The 27,166-nt window shown below is 34.3% G+C and overlaps 1 protein-coding gene across 2 annotated transcripts in view; it reads right to left on the bottom strand.

The window, feature by feature from the left end:
* Positions 1-1,283: 1,283 nt before the first annotated feature.
* Positions 1,284-27,166, bottom strand: part of POLR3G (RNA polymerase III subunit G) — a 32,680-nt gene continuing 6,797 nt past the window's right edge. Inside the window, exons 2-8 of one of the 2 annotated variants that reach the window (XM_036925677.2) lie at positions 25,541-25,690; positions 23,180-23,309; positions 17,330-17,386; positions 15,482-15,532; positions 11,963-12,042; positions 8,624-8,767; positions 1,284-3,584 (exon numbers count right to left, since the gene is read on the bottom strand). In XM_036925677.2, coding sequence (XP_036781572.1) covers positions 3,498-3,584; positions 8,624-8,767; positions 11,963-12,042; positions 15,482-15,532; positions 17,330-17,386; positions 23,180-23,309; positions 25,541-25,657 — 666 coding nt within the window. In that variant the 5' untranslated portion in view covers positions 25,658-25,690 and the 3' untranslated portion in view covers positions 1,284-3,497. Of the gene's footprint in view, positions 3,585-8,623; positions 8,768-11,962; positions 12,046-15,481; positions 15,533-17,329; positions 17,387-23,179; positions 23,310-25,540; positions 25,691-27,166 lie in introns of both variants that reach the window. The other variant, XM_036925675.2, reaches the window with a different exon arrangement.

Here is a 27,166-nt window from a genome sequence, read left to right on the forward strand (position 1 = left end):
AAATGACCTTTTTGGGAATATGAAGGATACAGTTAAGAGTTTTAGAAATACATGGAAGCAAAGATCAAGTCAAAGTGTTGGGTAAAGATGCAGTTTTTAGAAGTATGTATTTAAATGGTGCATTCATGATGGGAATCACCCTTATTACTAATTACAACAATGTTGCTCAGGAAATAAGTATTTTTCTCCCAAGTATGTGCATATTGCATTGTTAGATCATAAAAATATCCGAATGCTTTAATTCTTTTAATGTATGCAAATATTATAAATCTTTTGTATAATGTATTTTATACAAATGCAAGATGAACTGTAGGTTGTTAGTATGTACATCTGTAAAACTTGTTTTTAAAACTTTGTCCCTTATTTTTCATATTTTAAAAGATCTACAAAATGTAATAAAATTTCTATTTTATTATTCAATCTAAAATGGAAAGCCGGTGAATTTAATTGAATAAATCAACCATTTCTCTTTAAACTAGTTGACCTAGAGAGACACAATGTAGAGTTAATTGAATAGTCAAAGATTTAGCAATTCAGATTTCCCCCTTGTTCTACTGAAACAAAAATTCACTGGGTTGTTTATAGGATGTAAATGGAGTGAAATGAAAACAAATGGTAAAATAATATTCTTTGGGGGAATCTTTGACCTCAGGGAAGAATACTTCAAGAGACATGGTCCAGGACTTCTAAGGTGGTGGATCAGTCCTATAGTGGTATGCTCTCATTATGTGAGAAGTTTTCATGAAACAAAAACTTCCACTTCAAGAATATTGATTTTTAATAATTACTAGTAGCAAAAAGAACCGAGAAAGTACTGTGGAGCTTTTGTTTATTTAATGGAGGAGTTTGTGGTGGAGTCTTTGTTTTTTCAATTTTTAAAAGCATCCAGATCTTAAAATTATATTTACAATTATTTATTGTAAAAAGCAAGTTTTTACTAACACCAGAACCTTTAACCATATTAAGGCAAGGCCACTGACACTACATTTGAAAGTGGTAGGAGGAAAGGTAAATAAGATCCTTCGATCTTAGCATTGTCATGTGGGCCCATGACACCCATGATCATCATGTTGCATGCCAAGTCTTCGTTTGCTCTCACAACTTCAGTGACCTGGAGTTTTCTTTTGGTGGTGATAGTGGTGGTTTAACAATATTTGATACTCTCATCCCTGCTCAATAAATATACAGTTTTTTATTAGGGAAAATCTGTACTAACAGATTGGTTTTCTCTATCAAATATAGATAGGCTCACAATAAAATATTTTAATATAAAACAAAACAAATTTCTTTAGTAAGAATTTAATGTGTAAACAAATACAGAAAAATAAGCATTATAGCAACAAACCTTTGGCCTTTTAGCAATTTTAAAGACATCAGGTATTTTTTTATGTACATATATGAGGCTATCTCTGCATTAAAATTTACCTGTCTGTAGAATAACTTACACAGTTTGAGATTTTCAGCCAGAAAGACAAGATTCATGCTGGTAAAGCAACCTGCAAATAACTCCCTGCCTGTTCTCACAATTAAGGCTACTTGAAGCTTGTAGGATCCTGCAGAGGAGGAAGACAGTGCATGTAAGGGAGATGGGAGATGGCCGGGGCCTGCCAGAGCCAATTCTTACCCAAAGGGGCTGTCTTACCATCAACAGGACTGAAGTGGTAGAGGCAAACTGACAGCTAGGAAAAGAAATACCTGTATCTTTGGTGTATAAGCTCAATTTAAGTAATTACCTGCATATTTATAAAGCAAGTAATTAGAATCAGAGAGATTATAAATTAAATGGTATCTGGCTAAGGAACTGAGGTGAGGTAAAATACCTATGTTAATTATCACAAATTACTATATTTTCCCATTATAACTGAAAACTTTATGTGAAGTTTCTACCCCATAGTAGATTACTGCTTTAAAGTAGACTTGTCTGATTCGTGTTTTTCATTTAGTTTTACAATTTTTAATAAGCTCTTCTAAACAAGAAATTACATGATCAACACAGCACTGAACTAATAATGGTTCTCAAACCCATCTTGAATTATCTGAGGAAGTATTAATATTGAAAGTGATCTTTTTTCCTGAGAAAGCCATTTTAGCAAATAGCACAATACTATAAATTTTCTCCAATTTTCTGTACCAGAATACTAGATGGGGAAATCAGATTATATTTTCTGAGGAAAACATGTTTGTTTTTCCAAACTGTTTTCAGTCACTTTCCAAGCTACAATTTTTTAGAGGGTAAGAGCCAAATTTAAACTAAGAAGTGATCATTTCTATAAGGTAAGAGAATGAATATATATGGCAAATTTTGGTTTAAGCAATTTTTATAGGCTATTCATCAGTAGAGAAATTAAGGCACAGAAAACTTAACCAAGCTGAATTTCAAGGTTGAGTTTAATAGTCAAAATAGTATTTAGGGCTCTGACACTCAGGTTAGAGGGTAATGGGTACTATTTTCCCAAAAGGGAAAAATTTATTTCTTTTGGTGAGTAATACTAATAAGTCATTTGAAATGTATAAAAGTCAAATGAAATGTATGAAAATCTTTGGCATTTGTGAGTCTTTGGAGAATGAGGTGTTAAGTATCATCCCCCACCCCCCACCAAAATATACAAAGGCAGGGGAGCTAGTTTTTAACTGAAACAAAACATACCAATTTCAAAATGACCTGAGTTTTTTCTGCATTTTTATGTAAATATATTGGATAGCTATGAGCGCTAGGAAGTATAAGAAGCCACTATGCCTCAAAGATTTCACAGACATGCATTCTGCAGTGAGATTTATGACTAGAACTTACTCCACATTTTTGTAAAGAACAAAATTAAGATGTCTCAGTCTAATTTTTCATAAGCCCAACTATTCAGAGATACCAAACTTGTTACAAAGGAATGATTAATTCACATATATGGTATGAAGTTAGCCCCAAATTCAAGTATTTTTAATATTCATCCCAGGTCTTTGTACTTGCTGAGATGTTACCTGTGAAATTTACATAGTTTAGATTGGGATTTTTCCCTGTGTCTGTTTTTGATCACAAAACTTCTAAAAGCTCAGGTAGGTTTATATAGTCATAGAGTAGCAGCACACAACATAATGTAAAAATAATTTTCAAGTTTCTTTGTTTCTAAAGTGCTCCATGTGCAGTATTAAGTCAACTTTCAGATTGTAGAAATCTACTGTGATGACTAGTTATATAGTTTTACAACAGGTCAGCAGTTAAACAATAATAATTTGTTCAAGTATGAAAGCAGGTAAAAAGGCACAGTCTATTCCAAATAACACTAAAAAGGAAAAATAATCCATCTGAATACGTAATAGGAATGACAGTTGTTGAGAAGGAAATGTCAGACTAATTTGGTAGTGTAACTAATATGTAAACTCAAAAGTGGTCCAACAAAAAAAGAACAAAAATAAAACAGTTCTTATCAGAAATAAGATAGAAGACAAGCTGTCCAAATGTTTAGAAGCTCTATCATAGAAATACTTTTTGAGAAATTTCATAACTAATAGGTTGCTTCATCCATGTTGTCATCACTGTCTGCACCAAAATCATCTCCATCTTCAAAGTATGAATTAATGTAGTCATTTTCCTAAGTGAGAGATATATTCTTCAGGAAACAGTAAAATGAATGAGTAGTAACAGTATTATTAAAGAACATAATGTAGGCTGTCCCTTTAAATTAATAAATAGCAAGTTTAGGTAATAAGAAAATATACCAGGCTTAAAAGAAGTCTCTACTATTTCATTCCTTAAAAAACACATTAGCATTGATTCCCATCCATCTGTGCTGCTTTCCTCAAAACTACAACCTTCTCCTGTTCTCAGGCAACAACTAGTTAAGAGAAAATGAAGGGATGCCCATTACACCCTAATAGGATGATAAATCTAACTCATACCATAGTGCGGTGATACATGGTTTAGTTAGCTAAACCACTACACGCTCCAAACATGTACAGACACTCTTAAGAAACAAAGCCAATTTACATGAACATTCATTAGAGTACACCAGAACTGAGGTTCTCAGTCACCCTGCATAACAGAACTAAGTATAGAGATGTCTGCTTCCTATCAAAAACAGGCCCTGAGACACCAAATCAAACCTAGAGGATGCCATTTCACATTCCATCTAGGGCCAGCTTCCTATAGTTAGGAGGGAGTAAGCCCATGGGAATAGAAGAATATCCAATTCTTGTGACTGAGTAAAACTATTATCAAGTAAATGATTCATGATAATCTCTGCTTTCTATCAGAAACACAAAAATCTGTTTCACATATGGGTTTCATTGTGTTAGGTGTAATAATGATATTGTGATGGTGTTGAAGAGGCCTATTTTTGAGTATATACTGAAAAGTTTATGGATTAAATGACACAAAATCTGGGATTTGCATTACAATAATCCAAAGGCCTATGGGGGGCTGGAAGTGGGGGAACAGGAGTGGACTGGGTAGATGAATGAATGATATTGTTGATAAAAGAATCTAATGAATGATTTATTATATTTTTATATATCATTGAAATATTCCATTAAAAAATTTAATCTCCACATCCACACTGTCTATAGCAGGAGTTATGACAGAGTAAGAAATAGAGACTATTTCCCAAAGAAAGTCTGGGTATCAGCTTTTTTAGTATCTGCACAGTAGGATTTTATATATAAATTTATATAAAAATGCAAGGTAATTTGTATCAGTCAGATGTGATATTTCATTACTTTGTCTTCCCTACATACTCTATTTCTGCATCCAGCTAAGACCCTTACCGTGTCCAGGAGTTAGCCTGGTTTCTCTGGTGCCATTTGAAATCCAATAATGTCTGGAAACCTGGCTAAAGCCTTGGGGCCAGTGGACCAGGGAGATGTGGCATGGTTGAGGGTTCAAAAGAGGCCACCTTGACAATTAGATGTTGGCAAGGACTCTTGTGTGGAAATATAAACAAGACAATCTGTACATAAAAGTGGAAATGAATAAGAAAGTGATACTCTACTAGTCCAAATCAAGCATATGCCACTTGTGTTTTGGACATGAGCACCTCCAAGAATGTTCAGTGATTCACATCAGATGTTTTTTTGTGATGTTAGTAATCTTGATACAGATTCGGAATGAGAACTTGTTCAAACTGATGGCTTAAATGGTTCTTGGCTTTTATTTGAGCCCTTGTTTTTTTCTTAACAACATTCAGAAGACTAAAGAAAGTCTGTATTTCCTCAGTTTTACATATAGGTGTTACATAGATAATTTGAACCATTTTACTATTTAAGACAAAATGCTTATCAAAATCTCAGTACATTGGTAAGTTAATTAGCATGAATTTTTCAATTAAGTGCTGAAAAGAGCAAAGAGGATTAACTCTTAAATCTAGAATTTGAGCTCACCCTGCCTGCCACTCAGAACATCTATCATTTCTCTATTAAAGTAGGAAGTTTTTGCTTTTTTGAAAATGAAATATAGTTATACAAAGACCCTGGTAGTATACAGTACTCTGCTAAGACCCAACATAGAATTCCAAAGCTATTAGAATCCTGACGCCTACTGCTTATTAGGGGAAATTGTAATTTCAACCCAGCTCAACTCAAGCAGACTTTATAAACAGCATTTAAAAAGCCAGTCTTGTCTAGAAAAGTGGCTACTACCCACTTAAAGCTAAATGCATGCCACCACCCCCAAGGCCAGTTGTGACAACCAAAAATGGCTCCTGCTATTACCAAATACCTCTTGGAGAGCAAAATCACCACCAGTTGAGAACCACAGGTTTATAGGGACTAGCTTTCAAACACAATCTAACCTTGGCTCCTTGCAACCCAAGCAACTAAGCTTTCTGAAATACAAATATGATCATACTTCACAACTTAAAACCCTTCAGCAGCTCACAGCACTCAGGATAAAGGCACATTTCTCAGCTTGCCATTCAAGACCTTTCAGTCATCTCTTCAGCTTCTCTGCTCCACAATCTGTACTCACACTCTAGGCTAGCCCTACTGGCCTGCCTGTCATTGATACCACCATGCCACACTCCCATCACCAGCAAGTCCTCTCTGTGCTCTTTCCTCTGCTGCTAGTCTCTTCCCACTCCACTTCTCATCTTGACCTGATTAACTCTGCAGATCTCATAAATTGTTTTCTCTGAGATAGTTTCTTTGACATCCCTAAAATGGAGTTTGGTGCCCTTCTAACTTGCCCCTGTAGCATTGTGTACTACTACATCACAGCATTATTCACTGTATGAAGTTAATTAATTCCCAGTCTCCCTTCTTTTGCCTCCCCCTAGACCCACCTCCTTGAGGGGAGAACTGTATCTTGTCTTGATATTCCCCTTGCCTAGTACAATCCTAAGCACATACTTAGCATACAACTACAAAAGGATGAATGGAAAAAAAAATTGGGAGTCATAGGCATACATAAGGTAACTAAAACTTTAGGTAAAGATGCAGTCAGTCAGGAAGATTATATAGACAGAAAAAGAAATCCAAAGAACTCTGAAGAATACTGACTTTTTCAAGAGAAGGACTCAAAAGAGACCATGAAAAGGTATCAGAAAGAGGAGAAAAAAAGAAGTGTTGTGTCACAAAAACCAAGGGAAGCACCATGTTTCTCTCTTACCAGGCACCCAGCACAATGCCTGGCACAGAGTAGATGCCTACAATTGCCTTAAGTTGTTCAATTTAAATGGAAGAAAAATTATATTTTAATAATCAAGTTGTGAGCATTGTTAAATGTTACAGAAAAGCCAAGTGAAATAAGGACTGAAATGCACTCATTGGTGAACTTGGCAATAATTTCAATAGTATATAGGTGTATATCAGATTTAAAAGAGAGCTAATTGGGTGGGGGTATGCAGGGGAGTGAGCGAGTGAGGACAGATCAAGAGCTTTCCAAGACACAGTACGAGAGTTGGAAGAAGAATCTGAGGAACATATTTTAAATGGGAGATGAACATGTTTTAATGCATGAATGGAAGAGATGAGTAGAAAAAGAGGTAGAAAATATGGAAATAGAAATGACATGAGGATTATGGTCCTTAACAAGGGCAGGACAATTAGCCTCAAACAGGATGAAGGACACTTCTCCCATTAATGAAAAAACAAAAAAGATGGAGGAGGGAAGTCATTTATTTTGAAGGCAGAGGGCATGAAATTAAGGGAGTTTCCTCTTGATGGCTTTATTTCCTGTATAAAGGTGCTATTATCTGCTAAGAATGAAAGGAAACATATTCAAGGAGAGGGATTAAGAAGAAAGAAAAAGGTCTAAAATACTTGCTGTAGTGAGCTGACTTGACAAAAGAAACAGAAAACATGCAAGCCAGCAAAATGGGGCTAGCATTTCTTCAGTGGCATCAGTTTCTGTGATTCCTCAGAAAAGCTCAGAAACCAGGCAGCTTTGGAGGGGAAAAGGAGATACAGTGAAACTGATGAAAGGTTGCTTTTGGTATAGAGTGTGTGCTGGGAGGACAAGGCACACAAGTAATGCAAGAAAGAAGCTGGAGGCTGAGCAAGGGTCTAGGTTCCTTAGGCAAGAAAATTAAAACAGGAAACCAATAAAGTGAAAATAAAGGATGGGCGTCTGGCAGTCTCAGTTATGTCAGAGTGCAGGGAAAACAAAGTGAATGATATGGGAAGCTGGAGACAAATGTGGCATATTTAATTTAAAAGTGTTTGGAGTTAAAATTTACCTAGAAGAATACAAAGAATACTCAGGAAATTTCCGAAAAGAAGGGTAATATACCTAAAAATATTAACAAATAATCAGAAGCTTCTACTAATTGGAACAGCTTAGTGATGGTTCAGAAGTAGATCAGTGGAACAGAGTCCAGACATACATCTAAGTAGATATGGAAATCTAGTAGCTGATAAAGGAGAATTTCAAATCAGTGAATAAAACAAATTATGGATCAGTACCTCTCCCTTTATACCAATACAAATTTCAGAAGAATCCAAAACTTAATGCAAAATAATTAAAGCATATAATAAAATTTCATAGTTGGTGCAGTTTAAGTGAAGAAAAGATTCAGAGTATGGTCTGAGAAGCTGAAATGGAGCAAGGAGAAAGGTCATCAGAATGGAGAAAACTCAGCCTAGGGTTACTGCACGGGTGTGTTCACAAATCCCAAACATGACCAACAAAGTTACCCTGCTACAAAATAACTTGATTAACTACAGCCTATTTTGAAACATAACCATGTTTCCAGAAGTTGAAAATCCCAAATCCCAGCCACTAAGCCCTGACTCAGTCATATACCTCAGGCTGGATTATAAATGTCCTCTGGTGGCGTCCACATGAGGGTAACTGCAGGGATCTCTCCCTCAGGCCTCTTGACTAAGTCCTGAATTGCTGCAAATTTTATGTAGATAAATTTTAATTAAACTGGTCTGATAATTTAACTTGTGGACTTCCACTTCTAAAGCTGCCTATTAAGTTACTTTTACCTTCTACACTCAATTTGGTATCATTATAAATTTCACTGCTACTATAATTCTCTGGATACCAAGGAATTAATGCCAGTGGTACTTATAGGCCCCTGGTTATCATCAATTTGGGTTTTTTTTGTTTATTTTAATTGTATATCATATATCTGATTATTAGATAATCCTTAATCTTAGTAAATTTGCCATCCTTCCCCACATAGACCTTCACCTCCTCCTGCTCTTCTTCATCACAGTCCTCTTGCTCTGCAGCAGCATCTGCATCATCGTCGCTGTCTTTACTTTTCTCACCGCTTCCTTCTTTCTCTTCATTTTCATCATCTGATTTTTCACCATCACCTCTCTGTTCCAATTCCTGATATAAAAGAGCTTCATTAATTTAAATGGAAACCACTAGACTTTGCCCTCTCTGCTCAGCCTCAAGAGAACACAGCTGCCTGTCACCTTATTCTAATCCTCCCTTACCAGCTATCCAGGCCTCCATCTGGGAAACTGGGAGTTGACTCAAAAAAGGGGGAACTCAGTGTCCTGTCATTACACTCACGTTTTCTATGACTGTGTTCTTCCCTAATTGGGTCTCAAGTATGATGAGGTATCAATCTCTAATGCATAATGGTTTATTTTTATGATTTCTGTCCTACCTCCTTCTAAAATATTGAGTTGACTCAGTTTATGGAGAAGAATTTTCAGAATATTATTTTGTTTTCCTTCTAACATGAAAGGAGAAAAGAGAATGTAATGGTAAAGAATATAATGGTAACATTTCAAAATGTTTGTTTTGGTGTATAAGTGAAATCACTTAATATGGTCATTTTAGGGTGAATAATCCTATTTTTAGGTTATCCATGTCCTTATCTGTTTTTCCTCATTTCCAAGAATTTTTGCTTCTTAAAATATCTGGGAGATTGAGAAGAAGAAACAATTAAAACTTAAATCAGAGTCAACTTTAGCACTTAATAAGAGAAGAGGCAAGGAGACACTGAGTTGGAAAAGCTTTGATTGACTGGCTTTTCCAGTTACCCTGTTAAAATCACTATGGTACCTTCTTGTAACACACAAATTTAACTAACATCCTTCTGTTTCTATTATGACTATCAACAATTTTTCTCACTTGATAAAAAAGTTACCCATTTGTATTACTATCACTATCCATTCACTAAATTATTATATGCTTAATTTGCAAGATTGATAGAATTTCACAAGTGTTCTAGGAGGTGGGTAAAGTAATACGTTCACATGTTAATACTCATAATTAAGGCATAAAATCACTTTAGCTAAGATATGATTACTCTTAAATAGCAATCAGAACATGAATTCATAAATCTGCAAATATTCCACCCTATTATAACATTTTTGCTTTGTAGATTAGATAAAGAGAGAAAACCCATTTTGTGTTTGTAGTGACTACAATTTAGCTCTTCTTTTATTGGTTCTTACTTATTTTTAAAAATCCCTTTAATTACATTCAAAGTTGAATTTAAGGAAATCAAATCGAGAGAAAAACTACATCAGAAAGACTCAATTTCTCATCAAAATTCAAACTCCACCTTTCCTATCACCTCATCCCATTCAGGGAGAACAAGTTAAGACCAAGGTAATAGACGTAAGATTATTTATCTTCATACTGACTGATGTTGCCATGTATGAGTTATTATTACAATATAATGTACACACATTTTTCCAATTGGCAATCCCTTTGGAAAACTACCGGTAAACAAAATAGTTTGTGTAGGTCTTTTGAAGTGTCTCCAAATACATCCACACATGTAACAATGTGTCAGTATGAATTAATGTACTGAATTGTTTTTTTCTGTTTTAATCAAACCATGGTAAAAAGGCCTACAACCCATAGGTTTGTGAGGTTAAAAACGAACTGTAGTGTCATATTTATTTAACTCTGTGCAAGATATATACTATATCTGAAAAATCATTCTATTAACTATTATTTCATAACTAGCAACAAAAATATTTAGACCATTTTTAACAATGTGTGTACTGAAAAAGCTGTTTAAGTGTAGGGAATACAGAAACACAATTTGTTCTGATGAGAAACCAAACCCAGAGGGCCAGATCAATCCTCCTTATAGCACATGCATCTTAGCAACTTCTTCCCAGGAAGTTTTAATAACATCAGAATCTGTGTTCAGTCAATACAAGTTGTTCAATCAATACAGTTCTGCAACCCCATCCATCATTCTACCATAGTTAAATCTGACAGTTATCACTATTCCTTCAACAATCCTCCTGGCTTTATTTCCAGACATGTTATCTCCAGCTCAAGTACTGGTCAAAAAATAAAATAACAAAAAATATGAGTTTCTGTTACTGTGTAGCTAAACTAAATTGGCCAGTCATATATAAGTTTTAAAATCTTGACTTCCTCATCCCTAAGTCAGGTGTAATAATACTCATCTCTCTTTGTTGTTTCGAAGTCTTAAGGACATAATGTATGTGAACAGCTATCAAAAAGCTTGGTGCGTAAGTTCTCAATGAAGAGCCAGCTGTTATCACTATCATCACCATCACTGCTGTGCAAGTTAACACACACTGACGGAGGGAATAAACTGGTATAACCTCCTTGGAGGGTGATCTGTCAATATTTATCCGTATCATATAATACACATAAATGACCCAGGAAATCTTCTTCTAGAAATCTCCCCTACATGTGTGAATGACACACTTAACATGAATTCACTGCAGCATTATTTACAATAGTGAAACACTAGATGAAACATAATGCCCATCAAGCACGGGTATTGATGAAACAAATGATGGTTCATTTCTACAGTGCAGCGCAAAACAAAAAAGGAATGAGGTGACTTTGTAGAGACTGACATGAAACCATCTCCGAGGTGCTTCTAAGTATAAAATGAAAATGCAGAAGAGTGTAATATGCTACCTTTTATCATTAAAAAAAAAAAAAAAGTCTGTATTTGGTAAGTATAAAATATTCCTGGAAGGATATACAAGAAACCGGTAATGTTAGTTGTCTGCAGGAGGGGAACTGGGGGGCTGGGACAAGCACGGAAGAGCAAAATTCCAGTTCGTTATCTTTTGGATTTTACATCTTTTTATTTTTAAACTAGTTAAAGATATAAAAATAAGCTCCATAAAATATGGTTTTCCCTCATTAGAATATTCTAAACTTAACATGAGACAGGCAAAAGAGCATTTAAAAAGTACATACACGATAATAGGAGAAAAAAAGAGAAGTTTTTAAAAGAAGTACATTTTAGGTGTGTAACTCTTTCATGTTTCTTTTCCATGTATAATTCAAATGCAAGGGAAAATAAGAGTAGGGTGGAAAAGGGAGCAGGTGATAGGTGAGGCAGTTTGGCAGGTGAGTGGTAAAGAAGGACAGGACGGAACCCCCTTATCTCCCAGCCAACAACATTCAAGCCTTCCCAGTTACTCTGTGTACTGGACCCGGTTCTACCAAATCCATATATTGTTAAAAAGTGAGAGAAAATGAAAAGTTTGCAGAAGGCAAAAGGAAGTATGACATTTTCTTCCATTTTAGTTTGTTTTTATAGTAAGAAAAAAACCTTACCTCTATTTTTTTCAATACATCTGCAGCATTAGTGAGTGAAGCACCTTTTCCTGTATCTTTCACCTTTTTGGATTTTGGACCTGCTGAAGTAAAACCAGTTAACACATCTTTCTATAACAGAAACCGTGTATTATATTTCTTTGCCTTTTCATATGCTAACAGCAGTTATGTCATACCCAGCAGTTACATCATTTACAAACTGAATTAATTTTATTAAGGAATAAAACAAATCAGCACACCTCACCGATTTTCCACAGTGAGGAGTAATCATAATCCTTTAATAGGATACTTTCTAAGACTGCACACAGGTATCTTTTTACTAGTACTGAAAATCTGTATTGGTAGTTAATGTCATTAAAGCCAGAATTGCTAGTGTTACTTCAGGTGGAAGAACCAGAGGGCCAGTGAAAGGTTCTCACACATGTATCTTCTGCACTGGCTTCCTATTCACTGAATAGAGTGCTTTATTTTAACTAGTGTAATCTTACCAGCTTTGGAAAATAAAAACAAGCATAGAAAAAATATGCATTTGCCAATGGTTAAAGAGATGAGAAAGAGGTTATATTCAGAGCAACAAAACTTTATCTTTGGAATGGAGATTTAAATGGCTAAACTGAACACACCTATCGTGTGTATCTATGTATCTCTTTATCTGCTGGTTCATCTGTATTCTTTATCGTATCCTTTATTATACAATAAACTGGTAAGTATGAGTAAATATTGCCCTGAGTTCCATTAGCTCTTCTGGCAAACCAGAGCCACGGAGAGGAGGGTCGTGGGAACTTTCAATTTGTAGTCAAGTCAGACAGAACTTGTGGGTAGGTAAACTGGGGACCTACTATTCATAATTGGCATTTGAAGTGGGAAGCAGTCTTCTGGGATTGATTCTTTAACTTGTGGAGCCTGTTATTCCAGTTAGTGTCAGAACTGAACTGAAGTGTAAATTACCCAGCTGGTGTTGCAGAGAATTGCTTAGGTGGGAAAAAAGGTCCACACATCTGGTGTCAGAAGTGTTGTGAATATGGTAGTAGTATGAGAGTAAAGGAGAAACACACAGCAGGAGTGTTTTTCCTACAGACTGTTATCCAAAATATACAAAGAACTCTTAAAACTCAACAGTAAAAACACAGAATACCCAATTAAAAAAACTGGGTCAAAGACCTTAATAGACATCTTGCCATACAAGATATACAAATGCAAGTGAGAATATAAATAGATGCTCCACGTCATTTGTCAACAGGGAAATGCAAATTAAAACAGTAATAAGACACCACTACACACCTACTAGGTCAAAATCTAGAACACTGACAACACCAAATGCTTACAAAGATGTGGAGCAATAGGAACTCTCATTCATTGCTGGTGGGAATGCAAAATGGTACAGCCACTTTGGAATACAGTTTGGTTGTTTCTTACAAAACTAACCATACTCTATTATATAGCAACTATGCTCATTGGTATTTACTCAAAGGAGCTGAGAACTTACGTCTTCACAAAAATGGATGTGTATAACAGCTTTATTCATAATTGCCAAAACTTGGAAGCAACCTGTCTTTCATTCAGTAGGTAAATGGATGAACTGCGGTATATTTAGACAATGGAATACTATTCACTGCTAACACAAAAGAGCTTTCAAGACATGAAAAACTGGAGAAACTTACATGCATATTACTAAGTGGAAGAAGCCAATATAAAAAGGCTACCTACTTTATGCTTCCAACTATATCACATTCTGGAAAAGGCAAAACTGTGGAGACAGTAAAAAGAGCAAGGGATGCCAGGGATAAGGAGAAGGAAGGGATAAATAGGCAGAGCACAGAGGATTTTTAGGGCAGTGAAACTATTCTGTATGATACCATAATAATGGATACATGTCATTTACTTTTGTCAAAATCCACAGAATGTACAATATGAAGAGTGAACCCTAATATAAACTATGGATTCTGTATAGTAATGTTGTAACAATGTAGGTTTCTTGACTGCAACAAAGATATTATTCTGGTGGGTGATGTTTATAATGGGGGAGGCTATGCATGTGAATATGGGCAGGAAGTATATGGAAAATCTCTGTACTTATTGCTCAATTTTGCTGTGAACCTAAAACTGCTCTAAAAAATAAAATCCATTAAAAAGCAAAAAAAAACCAAAAAGAAAAAACAGGGCCTGAAAAAAATGAAAAGGGTAAAGGGGACATTTCTTCTCTACTAGTTGCTAATCCCATTGTTGTTAATTTTTCTGCTTTCTTGTTTTTTTCTTTCTTTATTCTTTATAGCAAAATTCCCCAAAGACTCATCTATGTTGCCTGTCTCCTTTTCCTAAACTCCCATTTACTGTTTAACCCATTCCAATCTGGATTCCACATCTATGGATCTTTTAAAAAACTCTCACTGAGGTCAACAATGATCAACATGTCAAAAATTAGTTTACATTTTCCCATCTTGATCCTATTTGACTTAGAAGCATTGTTTAAACCACCTTTAACACTGTCGACCACCTTCTGAACGCTCTCAAATTCTGTGTACTTTTACCTCTGAAACTCCACTCTCTTCAGGTTCTTCCTGTTCTATCTCCTCTCTTTGCTGATTCAGTCTCTTCTATCAGCCCATTACATTTTGGCATTCCCCCAAGTTTGGGGTTAGGCCCTCATTTCTTCTAATTTTCTAATTTCACACTGGACAATCTCATCTTTCTCACAGTCTCAATTATAGGATCTATGCAGGTGACCAGCATTTCCATTTTGACGTCCATCCCCCTCTACTCAACAACATAGTATTCAATATTTCTATTTGTATATTTCAAAGGAAATTTAAGTACCACCTGTGAACTGAACTCATGACTTTCCCTCACAGGCTTGGTCTTCCTCCAATACCCCTACCCAATCACATCCTCGTAAACTGCTACTCATCCTTCAATCTGGACTCCAATTCCATTTCCTCAAAGAATCCTTCCCTGACCTCCCAGTGAGGACAGTGTTTTTGTTTAACGCTTATATTCTCTATGACTGTAAGCTCCATGAGGTCAAGGATTATTTCCTTACTGTTCACTGTTTTATTCCTCTTAGCACAGTACCCAACAATAGCAAATGCTCAATAACTACTTAATCAGTGGAATTATGAAAGAACAATACAATGGGAACTTTTACTTTGGTATTTGATATACAACATAAAGTTCTATGTTACAAGTTCCCAAGTTTTACCAGTTATGAATGCCTTAGTTAAAAACTTAAAATATACCAAATATAACCATTAAAAACATTTCAAATATGCAAATGAAAATGTCTACATAACTGAAAAGTTTTTCCTAGGACATCAGAATTCCATAATTCAAGAAAGGGAAAACAACTAAACAAAAAAAACAAAGAAAAATAAGCAACAAAGAGCTTTACCAAAACAATCAAAATGTGAAACATTTTGTAAAAGCACCCAGAACACTGAATGGAACTTCAGGTTGACAATTCCATATTAGGTACATTTGAGCAATTACCTTTTCCTATCTGGATTATTATATTAGTCAATGTACCTTTTTTGCATTTTTTCTTTGGCATCATCTCTCTTGGGAGTCTTCTCCAATCTGTGTGTATGAGAGAAGAAATACAAACATTGCAGTTTCCTTTAAGAATTAGTAGCACTGGACATAACTATTTACAGGACATGACAGTTGCTCAAGCAATGAAAATAAAATTTCTTAATGTCTAACTGGATTAGGAAGATTTAGCCTGGGAATCAAAATATTTTCTACCATGAAGAATAAAATTCATTAGAATAGCTTTGAAATAGTGCTATTAAATTTCTACAACATTCTTTCAGCAGCTATATTGTATTTATATGATCAACTTTAAATACAGAGATTTTCATAACAAGAATGATAATGTAGGAAAATATTTATGGGCATTAAAATCTATTCATGATATATTATTGAATAAAGAGCTTCTAAAGCAATATGTATAGAATCATTAAAAAAATAAATCTAACATAAAATACTTTTACATATATAACACAAATATTTCATATGTTTTTATGCACATATTTGTGCAGAGAAAGCTCTAGTGGGAAACACACTATTGTAGTAATTCTTTGTGGGTGTTAGGATTGCAGCTGTTTTTCTTAAGTCTTATTTATTATTTGACTACGCTGTGTTTTGTAAGTTTTCTGTAGTTGTTATGTACTTATGTAATAAAGGATTTTTCTTTCAAAAGTTAAGATATGTGACTATAATCCGAACACATGCAAAATTCAATTATTCTAATAATTATCTGAAAACTTTATAATCTAAAATATATATAACTGTGGAAAAGCAAATTCCCTCCAATAAATTATTTTGCCACATTAGCTAAAAATTTCTCTAATTTGTCACTTTCACTCATTTTTAAATGTGGAGTTAATCAGAAAAATAAAGCAATATAAAAATGGATTTAAAAAAAACTGCCTGCCAATAAAACTCAGCATGTTTTGTAGAAAACATTTACATCTCAAGCTCTTTTACCAAAAATGATAAATTTTGCTTTGAATATATTTGTTTTAATAAACAACTCGTAAATGATTATGAGAAAGTATGTAAAAAGAATCATTTAGGAGATGAATATTTACGAAATGGAACAAATGAGAGATCTAGGACAGCATTTCCAGGAGGACCCACCCTGATCAATGATCAACCCTGAAAAGAGAAAGCACTGCAACCAGTGAAGGCAGTGATGCTGTAAATGCCATTTGTGCTTTTACACAAAGGCAGTTTCCATAAAGCACCAAGGACAGAGGTCAATGGAAAGTGAGTTGAAACAAGGAGATACGGGTTCTTGTAGTACTGTCCAAGTCACTTTATTTCTATGGCAACTGTTTTTTATCTGCAAAATGAATAAGCTAGATGAGAGGTCTGTAGCCTCTTCCACCCTGTTTGTATCCAAGGCAAATATGTAAATCTTGAAAAAAAAAATCTCTTAAATATGGTTCTGTTGGAAAAGCATATTAGCAACTAAAAATAGTCTATTTCTGCTTGAAAGAAAGGAATATCCTTAAGACTAGACTTGTTTTCTCCTCAAAAGCTATAGAATCACTCTGGAGCACAGAAGTGAGTACTACTGGTACTACAGATTAAAGTTGTGATTGTGGCAAATGAAAATAGAAAACCCAAATGGGTTTGGTAAGTCCTCTTTTATAAAACAAGTATATTAAGAACTTCTACAAGAACACTTCAACTCTTCCTTGTTACAGTATACAAATCTTAGTTTTCAAAATATATACATTCCTAATTAATTATGGGAAAAGAACCAGATCATTATTTTTCTATGGTGAAAATGGAAAATTTATCCAAAAAATATGGGGCACAGAAATAGCCTGTAAAAATTATTTAAACATTTTGTTTTATGATTACCTGGTGTCCACTCTTCTTTGTACAGCTTCATGTATCTTTTGCTATATCTTTCAATATCTAAAGAAAATGAAAAAGGGTGTTCATTAGAAAAATCAAGAATAAACCTGCATTTAAGCTATTCCTTTAAAATAACAGAAAAAAAAAACATCTTTCATTTCACATACAGGGAGTTTCCTACATTTGTACACAATGCGTTCTGAACACACACTGAAAAGTTCAATGAGCATTAACCATGTTTAAAGAATTGGCAAGCAGCAACTGGGTACGAATGGCTGGACTGAGCAGAGACCTAAATTATAATTACGGTTCTTGGAATCAGACAACCTGACTCTGAGAATATTCACAAAAGCTCTGAGCCAGGTCAGGAAGGCACTACCTACAAGGGTAGGGAGGTCTATGTGGCATCTCCTATTTTCTTCTTGTGACACTGGCCTGCAGCTCTCCATCTTTAAACCTTATGTCTGGAATCTATTAGGTACCTAAGTGGACACGGAAGGCTGTTTGCTTAGTACACATATTCAGTTAGCCTTCTCAATGAGCTACTTTTCACAACCCACTGGAGAGGATGGGCAAAGGGGCAACAGGCAAGGCTGCAATTGATGGAGCATGGATGAACCATGTCATAGCTGACATGGAAGGCTGTTAGGAAGAACTCTGCAGGGACCTTCTGAACTTGCCAAAAACAGGAGAGCCACAAATGTGGCTCTTGCTTCTGCTTTGCCCCCTTTGCCCCAAGATACTCTTGACAAGGGCCCAAACCCTTCTCAGCAGCGTAAGATGGCCAGCATGTCATCAGGCAGTAGCTTGAAGCCATGGTTCATCTTAAAAAGTGGGTTAGAGGTAGAGCTACTAAAAGAAGACAGCGATAACAAAGATGAAAAATAAAAATCAAGGCTCAAGTATGTATTGATTTTTTTTCCAAATAGTAAAATGCTTCCAAATAATACTAAGACTATGGTTTTAGACAAAGATAAATAAAATAAATAGTAGATTGGAGACCAAGAGATCAAGGTTTTCTAGGTATTTAACTGTTTGACTTCAATCTTACTCTCAAGTTTTTCATCTGTAAAGAGAGGTCAGCACAGATGAGAGATTCCCAGCATTTTCATTTCATAATTTTCTCCAAAACAGATTGCATATTTTGAAAAAAATGTAACTCTTAGTATACCAAGAAAAATAGTTATTACCATTTACTATTTGGGTCCAATGAGCCACTCTTTATATTTTTAAGTTACTTTTAAATAATTTACAGAAGAAGAGATACTGAAAATCAACTACTGGAACCCAATTACAAAGAGGCAAATAACTTGAATAGACATTTCCTAAAGGAAGATAAACATGGGCAAAAAGCATAAAAGATGCTGTACATATTAGCCAACAGTAACAAGCCTTGGTGAGGATGTGGAAAAAGTGGAGCCCTCATACATTTTTGGTAATGTAAAATGGTGCAACCACTTTGGAAAACAGTTTGGCAGTTCCTCAGAATGTTAAATATATACTAGATATATACCCAGTAGAGATGACGTATGCTCATACCAAAACATGAATGTTCATGAAAGTATTGTTCACGATGACCCCAAAGTGAAACTTATCCAATGCCCATCACCTGATGGATGGATAAAGACAATGTGTTATATATAAACAATGGAATACTACTCAGTCACAAAAGGGAATGAAGCACTGATACATGCTGTACCATGGATGAACCCTGAAAACATGCTCAGTGAAAAAAGCAGCAAGAGGACACATATTATGAGTCCATTTATATGAAATATTCAAAGCAGACAAAACGCTAGAGACCAAACAGGCTAGTGGCTGCCATGGCCTGGGTGGAGGGGAGTTGGGGAGCCATACTAATGGTATTGGGTTTCTTTTCAGGATTATTAAAAGATTCAAAAATTAGTAATGCTGTTTGCACAATTCTGTGACTACACTAAAACCCACTGAATTGTATGCTTTAAAAGTGAATTTTACATATGTGAATTTTATCTCAAGCAGTTATTTAAAAAGAAAAATTACTGGAAATTTTAATAAGAAATTTTAGTAAACTCAAATTTATATTACATTATTTTCCTGGTTTTGAAGGTAAACTTTTCCAAAATGGGCAACTTCCTTTGAATGCAGCTAACTGTGCATAAAATGTGCATTTTAGGTTTGTCATGCACAAACCTTGAATATATGCATTTCATATATCTTGATGTCAGATTTCAAATACATCTTTAATAAGTTCTAGCTTATTATTTCGGGTTCTTCTTCTAACACTTGCAACATCCAAATTATTCTAGATTACAAATACATTTTTGATAGGTTATCCAATTCTTCTTGTACTTGCATCATCAAAATGTAATACTTTAAAAAACTTTGATGGCTCACACATTTGTTGAAGAGGTTAACCCAACCATTGTTTTGGTTTATAATTGCAAAGCTTTTTTATTATTAAATTCATAACTACAAATTAACAGGATCTATCTAATAAATTCTTTCATTTCTACATAATCTACTTCTTTTGAAATATCTTTGTTTTGTTTTTGCCTTCAGCATTTATTCACTTATAAATTACATCAAAAAAATTTTGGTACATAAATATCATAAAAAAAGAAAATACATGGCCACAGGTCATTTTAGCAAGCAGGCTGTTCCAAGCTCTTATCACAAAATATACCATACTTCCTTTTTATCCTTAGAGATATATCACTTATTCATTGGTTCTTGGGTTCAAGAAAATTTCATCAAAGACAATGTCATCTGAAGAGAGCCTGGAGATTTTGCTTAAACAATCAATTTCACCATCATCAACAACCAGAGAGCTCCTATCTGTCTCTTTGAATTCCTCTTCTGATCTGTCCAGTAATTGTGAAACATCTTCCTCTGTCAATTTTCTTCTCTTTGCCATTATGGGCAGAAAATGAAAAATTCTGAATTCTCAACTGTATTCTAGGAAAGCTAAAACAAAAACAAAACAAATACAGACAAGAGTCTCTCCAGACTTCTTTTATATCATCTTAGAAATTAATGTAATACTTTGGATAACACAATAGGAAAACTGAAGGATGTTACAGTGATGATTTATTTTAATGCTATACCATCTTTCTCTGCACTTTCATCATTTTTCCACTTTTTTATAGTTTCTTTTTTCAGCATATTGGGGAAAAATTGATGAATGATGAAATAGTATCTATGATGATGGAACAGCAAATGTTTAAAGATGCAGGAAAAATAAGATCACGAAGATGCCAAATACATTATAGATTTATAAAAGGGAGCAAAAGGTTGAGATGGTAATGGGCTAAGATAAAATGAGTTTTTTTTCTTTTTAAAAGTAAATTCTCCTTGTTCTTAGGTAGATTGCCATGAAAGAATAAAATTTATAATTATCAATCATTACATATGATAGGAACTGCTTAAAATAAGATCTCATCGATTCTGATGGCATATCAAGAATGAATAAACCAAACTCCATTTATTAAATTATAGATCCGGCGACCATGTTGCAGGTAAATGTATAATTTTCATTAAGCTTCTGAAGTTTTGAAAATGGTTTACAGAACCAGCACCACTGTCACTCCTGTTTCTACTTCAAAGGATCCCAGTAGTTCAGTAGCCTGGGCTGGGAACCACTGGACTTGATGCTCAATGTTCCCTGGCAGCTAAAATACATTAAAATAATATTCACTGGTGTTTTTTCTTAATTATAAAAATAACAAATTTCACTGTGAATACCAATCATTCTTATAATTCTACCTGAAAACATCATAAACAAACCTTGAAGACATCACAACACAAAATATGTTTATTCTGTGCCATCAGTTCTTGACAAATCTCAATGCCCTGAGCCACCAGCTACTTGATTATCAGGAAGTCTTGAGATCTGTGACCCTATTTGTTTGCCCTAATCTCTAGTGATTTAGTTCTTAATGTTAGTCTGTAAGTCTCTCTTTCTTAAAGCACACAAGTGGTGTGTGAGTGATGGAAGAAGGCTAGAGAAGGTGCAACACTACCTAGAATGTGGCTCCCACTGACACTTAATGTACTTCTGCTCAGTCTGAACAATTATTTTTCATTCATGGCGTATGTATTATATAAGCATATGTATATACACATGCATATATATATAATGTATATCAGATTAACCTGTAAACACACATGTATGTCTATGTTAATATTTTAACCTGTAAACAAACACGTATGTCTATGTTATATTTTATTCTCAACTATATTTTTTGTAAAATACATCAGGGAAGAGAAGTGAAGACTTCAAGGAGAATGTGCTTTTATCAATGTGGAAAATTCTAGAATACAAGTCTTCTGAAATACAAAAGTTTTCTTCTGAAAGTAATAGAAGCAAAAGTTTCCTTATATTTTTAAACACTTTATTATTCTGTTCTCAAAGATAAAGAGTTGCCTGATACAAGTACAAGCCAACCACTCCCAGAAACCAGCAGCAAAATTGTGTTCTTAATATCCTGGTTTAAAAGATTCACATATATGCTTTAATGATGTGACATAGTTTTAAATTAGACACGTCTTTAGTAACAACCACATTTAGTTAAGTAAATCTGTCACATAATCTACAGAAAAGACAATTTAAAAAAGACTAAAGTATACCCTACACTACGATTTTTCTAATAAGAATACTTAGTTCATTTAGTCTTTGTTACATTTTAAAATGAGAGCTTTAATTTCAATTTTGAACTCAAAAGCATGCAACATAATCATTAAGTAAAAAGAATTGGTTTATTTTGGAAGTAAAAATATCTCTTATCAAACCATTATATGACTTCACATAGCACATTGAAAAAGATCAAATTACTTGTCTAAAATGCTTCTTATAATTACAAGCACATGTAATATTACTATATAAGACTTCCTTTCTGACTCTGAGCCAATGCTAAGTCTTTTAGAGAGAGGGAAAATGGAATGCACTTTTAATACTAATGGAATGAAATGATACTATGTGAATTTCTCATGTTTTAATGATGCTATTTTGAGAACTCAAGGATGATATTGATCTAATTTTCAACACTGAAGTAAAGAAACTAAAAATCACTATAGTTCTACCATGCTAAATAAATATTCAGGAATGGGTTCCCTTCCTCTAAAACCACTTCTCACTTCCAGTCTGAAACTGTCAAGCCTTTTCCAACTGTAATTTCTCCTCTGTACTTGGCATAACCAGTAAGTATATGTTTTATATTTTCTATTATATCTGATATACAAATGGTAAGCCAAAATATAGTCAAGACTTAAAAAAAAAGTAATCAAAATATTAAATAATCAAAGAACTGCATTTATATATATATATGTATGTATATATGTACACATATATATGTATGAGCAAAAAACTAGAAACAACCTTAAACCTAACAGCAAAGAACTAGTTACAATTAATAGTGCTATATCCATACAATGGAATACCACAGTCATTAATATTTTCTAAGGAAGGGTATGTAAAAATGCTAATAATATGCTATTGAGTAAAAAAGGAAGATACAAAGTAATAGGAATGCAATTTTATAAAAAGGATACACATCCAGAAGAAAAAAGTCTGTAATATATAATACAGTAGTAATAATAGTTCTCTAGACAGCATTATTGGTGATCTTTACTTTTTAAATTTTTCATAATTTTCACTGAACATATGAAACTTTAATTGTGAAAGTTAATTATAGAAATAAAATATTGAAAAGTTTTAAATATATTTTCTGTTAAATTAACATAAGAATGCTTTTTTGGGTTTTTGATAACTTCTGATTGAACTGAATCTATCAGCATTAAATGATCATATATCTTGTGCCAAAACATTATTTTATGTGTACACATTGAACCACATAATCAGAGTCTAATACCCACCTTGTTTTTCTTTGGGTGTCTCTATAAAATAAGGCATTCTTTTCATAGTTTCTCTTATCTCCTGTTTCAAAGCCAGCATATAATCTTCACCCTCTCCTGTTTTCAGTGGCACTGGTTTATAATCTGTATCCTGTTTAAGACACAGTTTTTAAAAATAAATTAAATATTTAAATATCCCTTTTGTCTTTATTTTGAAAAATGTCAGTTTTATTGAAAAATTACATTTTACAGTTACTCAGTTTTACAAGCAACTCAAAAGATATTGAGCTTTTATAATATATTTGTCCTTTTAGCCCATTTCCCATTTTCCCCTTTTTTAGAGGTAGGAAAGATGCTTAATTTTCCTACTGGCATGCCAATAATATTTGCCATGCCAATTTCCTACTGACCATACCAATAATAACTTTGTTATATAGTCTGCTGACAGTGATTCCGTATTTTAAAAATCAAGGCACCAAAATGAGAGCAAATGCTAAAGATTGCTTAACAGTGGCAGTGGTACTGGCAGGACTAGGAGCATTAAAAAAAAATAGCAGCTACTATTTAGCAAGTGTTTACTATAACTGGGATATACTCAATATTTAACATCCATGATTTCATTTACCATATCATCAATATTTCCCCATTTACAGTGAAGAAATTGAGAGACATGAACAATCTGTAAGCCCATATAACATGTTAATGACAAAGCAGGAGCCTGGACTTACATCTTCAGTTTTTAAAAATCACACACACACACATATACATGTGTATGTGTGTATATACATAAAATATATATCTTCATGAAAAAGTGGATCCTCAGGATACATAGTAAAGAGATTTCTGGTTTCAGAGACTAAGTACATGGTACGTATTCAAGTTTCACTTCAAATTTATTCATTCATTCTACAATTACTCATGGAGTGTCCACTATAAGCCAGACATGGTTAGAAAACAGAAGATGGCATGAGGAACTAGTCCAAGTTTGCGTGGAACTTACTAGGGGAGAAAAAGACAACTACTAAGTAAGAAAATGAGGTAATATATTATTCAGACAATGATAAATGACATAAAAAATGAAGCTTGGTAACAGAAAGAGTGACTGACAGTATACACAGAGGTTGGAGGTGGCTGGTCTAGACAACAGGCAGACGTGACCTCTCAGAGAAGTCATGTTTGAGCAGAGATCTCAACAAAATTAGGAAATCATCCAGGCCAGACTTGGGGAACAGAGGGCTCCAGCCAGGGAAACCAGCAGAGGAAAACATCTAAGGAAACAAGGAGGCCAGGATGGATGGCTAAGGAAAGAGAAGGTGAGTGGTAGGGAAAGGATTGGAGCAACATTAGAAAAGTCAGATCACACACTGCCTGTTAGCTAGTAGTAAGGAATTTCAATTTTATTCCAAGTGTAAAACAGTATGCACTAATATTCCCAATGTTTAGAAGTAATCTCACACGTGGAGAGGAGCTTGTTTTAAGAAATCAACAAAAGTGACATTATACCTATGTATGAGATATTTATCTTTGTTTTTAGTCTGTACTGAATGTCAGAAAGGAAAAATGTCAAGAACAAAAGGTAGAGACTCCCAATGTGAGACATTTATATCCCCAGATAACATTTCTTCAGGATCCTCTATTTACATAAATCTTTCAAAAAGGACTTTTCCTTTTGAAATAGGGAAAAGATTCCTGCATTGAAGAGTACCTGGTTATTTATGATTTTTGCATTTTTGTATAGTGCGCACATGCACATCTGGAAATGTAAGCTACATTTTGAGCCAAGCACAAAGCAAAAGCATTAGATTAAATATTATGTCAGCTAAGCTGCATTAAATTTAAAAGCAATGCTAAATGTAGTAGAACACATATTTTGAGAAAGAGTAATAAAATTCAAATTGACTTTAACAAAACAGGGAAATAAAAAACGTTGTTCGGTGGGAAAAAAGACCATACTAGGCAGCAGAATTAAATTCTATAGATACAAGAAGAGAAGAAACTTATTAATTGTAAGTCTGGTAGACTGGGCAATGATGACTTGGTAAAACCTAACCTGACTTAAAAATATTATTTTGATATTAGAATATATCAATAACAGCAATAGAAGATGAAAGCATTGAAAAAAAAATTTATCTTAGTTGACATAGTACTGAGTATATTCATGGAAAGGTATATACAATTTTGTTTTCTGTATTTTAAGAAAGCACTCTGAAAATCAGAAATGTTCAGGGGAGAACAGTAGCAATATTTAAATTAAAGGTAAGTGAAACACATCTACTTTCTTACAATGGAGGATGTCATACTAGTATCGTATATTCAAGTCCTATATAGACTTTTCTCTGAAACATGAAAAAAAAGAGTGAGAATTCCCATTAATGTACTTACAGGAAATAGTGGTGGTGGTTTTAATACTACATCAGGTAACTTTTCTCCTCTACTAAATCCAACTGCCTCAATATTAAAAGTATAAGCAGCACGTCCTCTTCCTTTATTCCCAGCCATCAGAACTGCTGTACCCAGAAAAATGGACAAATTCTGAAAGACATCGTATGATAAATGAAACCAACATTTTAAAGCAAAGTATAAAATTCCACCCCTTATGTAGCACAGCTGATTTAAAAGACTTTTGGAAAGCAAAACTAGTAAAAAAATAAACATGGTTTTTGTCTTTCTCTCCCTGGATTATTTCACTAGGCATGATATGCTCTAGGTCTACATCCACACTGCTGCAAATGGCAAAATTTCCATCTTTCTTTGACTGAGTAACATTCCATTGTGGATATGTACCACATCTTTGTCCATTCATCTTTCAATCGGTGCTTGGGTTACTTTCACATCTTGGCTATTGTAAATAATGCTACAGTGAATATAGGTGAGCATATATCGCTTCCAATTAGCGATTTTGTTTTCTTTGGGTAGATTCCCAGAAGTGGAATTGCTGAGTCATTTGGTATTTCTATTTTTAGTTTTTTGAGGAATCCCCATACTGTTCTCCACAGTGGCTGGACCAAATTACATTCCCACCAACAGTGTAGAAGGGTCCCCTTGTCTCCGTATTCTTGTCAGCACTTGTTATTTTTTCTTTTGGGTAGCACCCATTATTAGTGTGTGGTGACATCTCATTGTAGTTTTGATGTGCATTTCCCTGACGATTAGTAATGTGGAGCATCTTTTCATTGTACTATTGTCCATCTGTATGTCTTCTCTGGGAAAATGCCTATTTTCTCAGTTGGGTTATTTGTGTTTTTGATGTTGATTATAAAGTGATTCCCAAACCCCTCACATTTAGTCATGTTTTGCAGGTGAGATGATGATAGGCGCTCCATCACCCAGGTCCTAGGTGAAGGGCTGCTGTCCTGACCACTCTGTAGCAAGCTAATACAAATTCTCTCCATCACTCTATGATTTGGCAAAAAGATGTAGGAAGTGTGGACAAAGACAGGTTGGGGTAATGAAGACAGTACAACTTGAAACTATATCATACATTCTTCACATTTTTAAATCTTTTATTTATCCTAGAATTTGAGTGTTAGAAAAGATGGGATCCTTGAGATCTAGTCCAATTTCCTCCTTTTAGAAATGGGAACAGGCTTAGTAAAACTCTGAAGTCTACCCAAACAAAAAACAAATTTTTTTAAGTTTAGAGGAAAACATCTAAAATAGTTAAATTAAAATTAAGGTAAACCTGTACTCTCTTCAACTTTGGGGACAGTAGAGATGTCACATAATCAAGTCCTGTACTGAACCTCTGTATTATCCGAAAACATGCTTACACTATGACGTGAGAACTGAGCCAGCAGTGTTACCAATGGGATTCCTATCCCTGGGCTCCTGCACTACAATTCTGCATTCCACTGTAGCAACATGATGATTAGAATGCATGTTTTTTAAACCTTTTTTCTCACTGATAATACTCAGTATTATTCAACTCTGTGAGCCCAAGAAAGCATTAATAAATCCTCCCATACCTCTGATTCCCTTCCCTTCTTTTCCTTACCACTTAGTGAAAAA

Source organism: Manis pentadactyla, chromosome 2 (genome assembly GCF_030020395.1).
Source record: "Manis pentadactyla isolate mManPen7 chromosome 2, mManPen7.hap1, whole genome shotgun sequence".
Classification (NCBI taxonomy): domain Eukaryota; kingdom Metazoa; phylum Chordata; class Mammalia; order Pholidota; family Manidae; genus Manis; species Manis pentadactyla.